This window comes from Macrotis lagotis, chromosome 6 (assembly GCF_037893015.1).
Source record: "Macrotis lagotis isolate mMagLag1 chromosome 6, bilby.v1.9.chrom.fasta, whole genome shotgun sequence".
In the NCBI taxonomy this organism is placed as follows: Eukaryota; Metazoa; Chordata; class Mammalia; order Peramelemorphia; family Peramelidae; genus Macrotis; species Macrotis lagotis.
In genome coordinates this window covers 3,970,796-3,977,199 of record NC_133663.1, presented here as the reverse complement: position 1 = coordinate 3,977,199, position 6,404 = coordinate 3,970,796, and the positions used below count along the sequence as shown (strand labels likewise).

Genomic DNA, 6,404 nt, shown 5'->3' with positions numbered 1-6,404 from the left:
AATTATTAAATGTCTGAGACTGTATTTGAACTCAGGTCCTCCTGACTCCAGGGCCGGTGCTCTATCCACTGCACAACCTAGCCACCCCTAGTTGGTACTTTGGAAACACTTGTATTAAGCCCTTCACTTTCACAAATTGTTATATAGATTCAGATACACTGTGTCAAAAAAAAAATCCTTACACATAAGTATTAACAGTAAAAACCTAGGCAAAATACAATTAATCCAGGATGGAGAATTTTGCCCCTGTATTTCCTCACCACCATCACCCCTATAGTTATTTTGAAAGGTTCTGCTGAGTGTCCTTAAAATGATCAGAAAAAATGAAAAGAGTGGGTTATTAGTTTAAAGAGCTTATGAGAGAGGAAAATATCCTTATCAATGGGCAATGTGAGTATGGTAAATATAGAGGAACATAGACTATCCAAACCAGAAAAGGTCACTCTTGTTATGTCCAAGTTCCTGATATATGGAAAAAGAAACTACAGCTCAGAAATGATTAGTTCAGAGCCAAACAACCAATACATAGTAGAATCAGGATGTGAATCAGGATTGAATACTCATATGATTGGATGCAAGGATTTATAAAAAAAAAAACATCATTGAAGAGAATGGTGGAGTTGATGAGGGGGAGGGAAGGGTAAGACAGAACATAAAATGATAATGACTGGGCAAAGGTGGTCTTACAGACCTCTGGGATGGCCCAAAGTTTAAAGCTGGTTTGTGTACTCACCTCCATTCCACTGTATATCACTGGCATGTCTGCAAACATGATGAAGAGAGTCACACAAAGGGCAGAGATCAGCAGGAATGAAAAGAGATCTGAGGGACAAAAATAACTGGGTTACTCTGGAAAAATCCATCATGGGTCCACAGGTGGAGCAAAGAGCCAATCTGGTGTTGAGATGGCCTTCTATGAATCATGCAGGCCTTAATAAAGTATCTCAGGTTATTTAAAAGGAAGAAGGTTGAGAAAATTCCCCCTGAGGAACAATTCTTAAGAAAAAAGTCACAGTGATAATTGCAAAACTATGGGAAATTCAAAAGGAGAAAGCCAAAAGCCATTGTGAAAAAGGTGAAAAAATGATAACAGTATATGAAAGAAAAAATGCACATCAACTGTAGGAAAGGTGGTGTCAAATTATTCATAAGAGAAAAGCAAATTCAGACTCTAAAATTTTCCCTCATAACCACCAAATTTTGCAAAGATCATAAAAGACAAATTGTCAATGTTAGAGCTACTGAGGGGAGACAGGAACACAGGCTGGTGGCGACACGATGAATATGAATTGGTCCCATTGTTCTGGAAACAATTTGAGATTTTGTGAAAAGTTGCAAAATTGTTCATACTCTGCAATGCAATGATTCTCCTCCTGAATTTATGTCCCCCAAGAAATCAATGGCAAAAAGAAAGGTTCCCATGTATGGCATTATATTGAAAGCCCCGCTTTCAAGAGCAAAAATCTGAAAATAAAGTGAGTATTCATTAAGTGGGGAATTGCTGAACTAACGTCTGCATTTAATCTTAATATACACTTAAGCCATAACTGAGGACAAATATGAGGAATTCAGAGAAACATGAAAATATTTGTGAATTGATGAACAGTGAAAAAATGCCCTTGAGCAATGTTAAAAAGGAAAATCTATTTTTTGAAAATGTGTTGTTCTTTTTTTGTGATGGTTGGAGAGGAGAGGGCCTAGAAATAGAGACTAGTGAGAAGGTCACTGCCATCATTCTATGGTGAGGGAGCATGAAGGCTTGCAATAAGGAGGTAGTTGAGTTAAGGGAGAGAAGTGAATGATTATAAGAATTGTTGGAAAAGACAAAATATGATTTTACACTAAGATTGGACATGGGTGGTGATGAATGAGAGTGAGGAATTGTGGATGATGAGCTGGAGTGAGTGGCAAGATAAGGTCCCCTTGAGAATAATTGGGAAATTCTTAGGAGGAAATTTCAGATAAAAAGTAATTGGTCCATTTTGCTTTTGAGATGCCTGAAGAAAACCTAGTTGGCAGTGCAATAAGCAGGTTGGGATACTGGTCTAGAGATCAGAAGACAGACAAGGACTGGATCCATAGATTGGGGAGTTATGGGGCAAAGCAATGGGAACTTGTAAGACAATTGAAAGAGGACTCGGCACTAGGTCTTGGGGGACACACAGTTAGGGGGGCATGATACAAAGATCCAACAGAGACTGCAGAACTGTGACCCTCAGATGGCATCAGCTTGGGACCTCTCTTCAAGGCCATCCTCCCGATGACTATTTGCTCTGGTGTTTTAGCATAGTGTGTTTATAATTTTTCAATTTAAGTGTTTACCCTTGAAAATCAAGCAAACTCTTTTAATGATGCAAAAAATAAATGCTGAACTGTCCTAGGATTTTCAGAAATTGTACTAAATGTGACATACTTAGGTCCTGATTCTTCCACTTTCATATTGGGCACCTCCCTGGGTCTCAGTTTCCTTTTATGTATAATGAAAGTATAGGAAAGAAAAATGCACATCAACTGTAAGAAAGATGGTGCCAGATTATTCATAAGAGAAAAGCAAATTCAGACTCTAAAATTTTAGGGTTAGACTGGATGACCTTTGAAGATCATTCCAGCTCTGATGCCATCATCAAATCAATAGAGGAGCCTTGCCTATTCAATTGTGCAACCTCATCGCAATCTATTGATGGGATTGCTATTTTTAAAGCCTTCCTGAGGAGCCACTCTCCATAAGAGAGAGGAACTTGGAGTTCAGTGAGTGCATAAATCCCTGGCTAGGGGATCCCCTTTCCTATTGTGTGGTGAAGCAGAAAGTCTTTCCAGTCTTCTTATCTACAACTGTGTGGAACAGTCAAGATTTCCCAGTATTGGTGGTCTCCCCAAAGGGGAGATGGAAAAGACCTAAGCACACCTGGACTTCTAGAACGCTGCTGAAGCCAGGCTGCTAGGGACCTGGAATTTCTTATTCATTCAGACCCCAGGATCCCCAGTCTTCTCTTAGACATACTCTGCCACAAGAGAAATGATATATATACTTCTATGACAGCCAATCATCACTCTTAATTTCCATTCCATAAGATCAAATGAGTCAATTGTTGGAATGTTACACAAATGAGTTGTCTTGGAAGATGGTTTCCTGTATCAGCATATTTAATAATGCTATCAACAACATGTGATTGGTTAATCATGGATGTTCCAGAAATGAGAAGTCATAGAATCGGTCAGTTGATAAATTCTTATTATGGGAACTATGCTAAATTTGAGAGATGCAAAAAAGAGAGAAAAGGCTCCCCTTGAGGAATTCATAATCTAAGGAAGCAGGTAATAAGCAAATAAATGTGCTCAAGCAAGCTATAAGATATAAGCAAATATAAGATAGGGAAGGCACCAGAATCAAGAGGAGTTGGGAATGTGTGGGAAAGTTCCTGGAGAAGTCCTCTGAGGGAGGCATTCCAAAGAGGGCTCAGAGCTACCTCCTTTATAATAAAACTATTTTTGCAAAGTGGGAGGCCATTCTGACCATAGACATTATTTCAATTTAGTTGAGATAATTATGAAGGTCCTAAATTACACCATCTGGTGGGAAAATATTATGAAAACATTTCATCTTTTCTTTGTTGCTGGGGTAAGCTTTTTTTTAGTTTTTTTTTTTTTTGCAAGGCAAATGGGGTTAAGTGGCTTGCCCAAGGCCACACAGCCAGGTGATTAAGTGTCTTAGGCTGGATTTGAACTTGGGGCCTCCTGATGCCAGGGCCGGTGCTCTATATGCTGCACCATCTAGCAGCCCCTTGGGGTAAATTTCAATGAATAGATTGTACCCCCAAAAGCTCAGCCAATGGGCTAAGTTGGGGGGCAGCTATATATTTTTGCTTGACTGTACTTTGGATCCAGTTCTCTGATTCTTGCCACTTTTGGTGTGAGGATTTTGGAGTCCGACCTTTCTCAAGAAAGCAAATAAACAAAAATTTTCTTTTGCTCAGAGCCAGTATCTGTATTTTTAATTACACACAGGAATGTCTTCCTGCATGAGAGAAGTTAGGAGACAAAGATGAAGATGGAAAGTCTTCCGAGCATGAGAACAGCAGAGGAAAATGCCCAGAGCTGAGAGCTGGGAGTGTTTTGTTCTTGGAACAGCCAGGAGACTAGTGTCACTGGATTAAAGAGTCTAAGAAGTCTGGAAAGATAGGAGGGGGTTAGGTTATAAAGACTTTTGTATTGAAACTGGAGGGGAACCAATGGGGGTTTATTGAGTAGAAGAATGACAAGTCGGACTTGTGCTTTAGGAAAATCACTTTGGTGACTGAATGAAGGATGGAATGGAATGGGGAGAGAAAGGCAGGCAGACCCCCCACCCAAGAGCTGTTGTAAGGGTCCAGGTGTGTTGTGGGAAGGGTCTGTAGCTGAGGAAAGGAAGGGGCGAGATAATTGATAAGACATTTGTAGAAATGAAATGGGGGGGACAGCTAGGTGGCAGTGGATAGGACACCGGCCCTGGCATCAGGAGACCCCCGAGTTCAAATCCAGCTTCCAACACTTAATAATCACCCGGCTGTGTGACCTTGGACGAGTCACCCCCCCCCCCCCCCCCAGCCTTGAAGAAATAAAAGAAATGAAACTGACGTAGACTAGGGTGAAATCCACAAAGGGCGTTCCCGGAAGCGAAATTCCACGAGGGGAAACAGCTGACGTCACGTCAGACGTGGGGGATGGGGGACAGCGAGCACCCCGGGGTGAGTCCCAGGCTGGGGCCCGAGGGCCCCCTGCAGTAATAGAAGAGGGAAGAGGGGAGGGGGTTTAGGGAAAAATGATACATTTTTGGACATTTTGCACTCAAGATATATGAAAGGCAGCTGGAGACGTGAGAGAGATTGCTCAGAGGGAGATTGGAGAATCATTAGCAGACAGGTGGCAATTATAAGAGCCAGTGGGTCGCTAGGTAAGGGAACATGGAAGGTTGACTGAGAAATGATGTGACGGTGGAAGGAGAGCAGGCATTGGGGTGAGAGGAAGAGGGTTTGGATCTGACCCTGGATAAGTCATTTCTCTCTGAGCCTCAAGTTCTCCTTTGAAAAATAAAAGGATTGGGGGCGGCTAGGTGGCCCAGTGGATAGATAGAGCACCAGACCTGGAGTCAGGAGGACCCGAGTTCAAATCAAATCCAGCCTCAGACACTTCATAATTCCCTAGCTGTGTGGCCTTGGGCAAGCCACTTAACCCCATTTGCCTTACCAAAAATAAAAAAATGAAAGGACTGGATTAATTGACCTCAAAGATCACTTTCATATTTGCAACTATAAGCCATATCCACCTTGTCTATTAATCTAAACACATCCTTACTCACCAAAAAAAAATATTCTGTAAGGGACAGTGATTCCATAACCCTCATTTCCAATTTTAACAGTAACTTGTACCTGACTGCCAAAGTAGTTCACTAAGCATTTGGAGAATGAGTATTTTAAAATAATGATAATGATAATAGCAAACTTGCATAGGGTCACACAGATAGCATTGCTTGAGGGCAGGATCCATACTCTGGTCTTTTTTATTTCAAATCCAACTGTCTAACCATCACCTTACCTGACTTCCTACCCTCTGCTCTAAAGAAGCAGCTTCTTAAATCTTAATTTCCAACCCATTATTCATCATATCATTTTACTTTGGAATCTCACCATAATTTCAACATCACTTGGATCCAAAACTCATCAGGGTTTGACCAGTGTAACATTTTCCCACATCCCCCATCATGGCTCTATTCACCATTCCTATAATTTCCCAAACCCAAATACCTTACCCTGACTACTGCCCTTGTGGTGATGTTTCTCCCTTGGGACCAGGGCTGTCTTAATTGTGTATCTATATCCCGATGGCTTAGGATAGAACTTGGTGCAGAATAAGCGAATGGCAAGTGTTCATTAAAGCATTTATTCTTTCATTATCTGGGGAAAAGACATGCCTCATGACATTCTGCTCCTTCAAGAACCAGTTTAAAAAATAAAATAAATAAAAAAGACCAAATATGTGACTTTTTTCATGAGAATTTTGCTCTAATGACCCTTTCTCTCAGGGCCCTTATTTAATTACTTCTTAATTGTGTTAATTTGTACTTGCCTTGTGCCTATACTAAATTGTAAGCTCCTTGAGGGCAATAGTGAGCTGTTTTTATTTGTGCATATCTGGCAAAAGGAATGTAGTAGATATCTGGTGAATGCTTCTAAAATTAAACTGAACTGTGGAATGAGAGGATTGCCAAACCAAATCACAGACACAAGTCCACAAACTCAATGCTGAGTGCTCATCCATGTTTGGCTATTTTAGAAACTCCATCTGCATTTCTGTCCACATGGACCTAGCTGGGTATTAGGCTGGGGGTTCTAGCTCAAGACTATATGTTCAGGAAGACTTTATTGCCT

General features: G+C 40.9%; 1 protein-coding gene across 6 annotated transcripts in view; it reads right to left on the bottom strand.

The window, feature by feature from the left end:
- LOC141490570 (putative cation-transporting ATPase 13A4) overlaps positions 1–6,404 on the bottom strand; it is a 195,360-nt gene that overhangs the window by 6,149 nt on the left and 182,807 nt on the right. For all 6 annotated transcript variants that reach the window (XM_074190614.1, XM_074190617.1, XM_074190616.1 and 3 more), the window contains one exon: positions 734–822. In XM_074190614.1, coding sequence (XP_074046715.1) covers positions 734–822 — 89 coding nt within the window. The remainder of the gene's footprint in view (positions 1–733; positions 823–6,404) is intronic.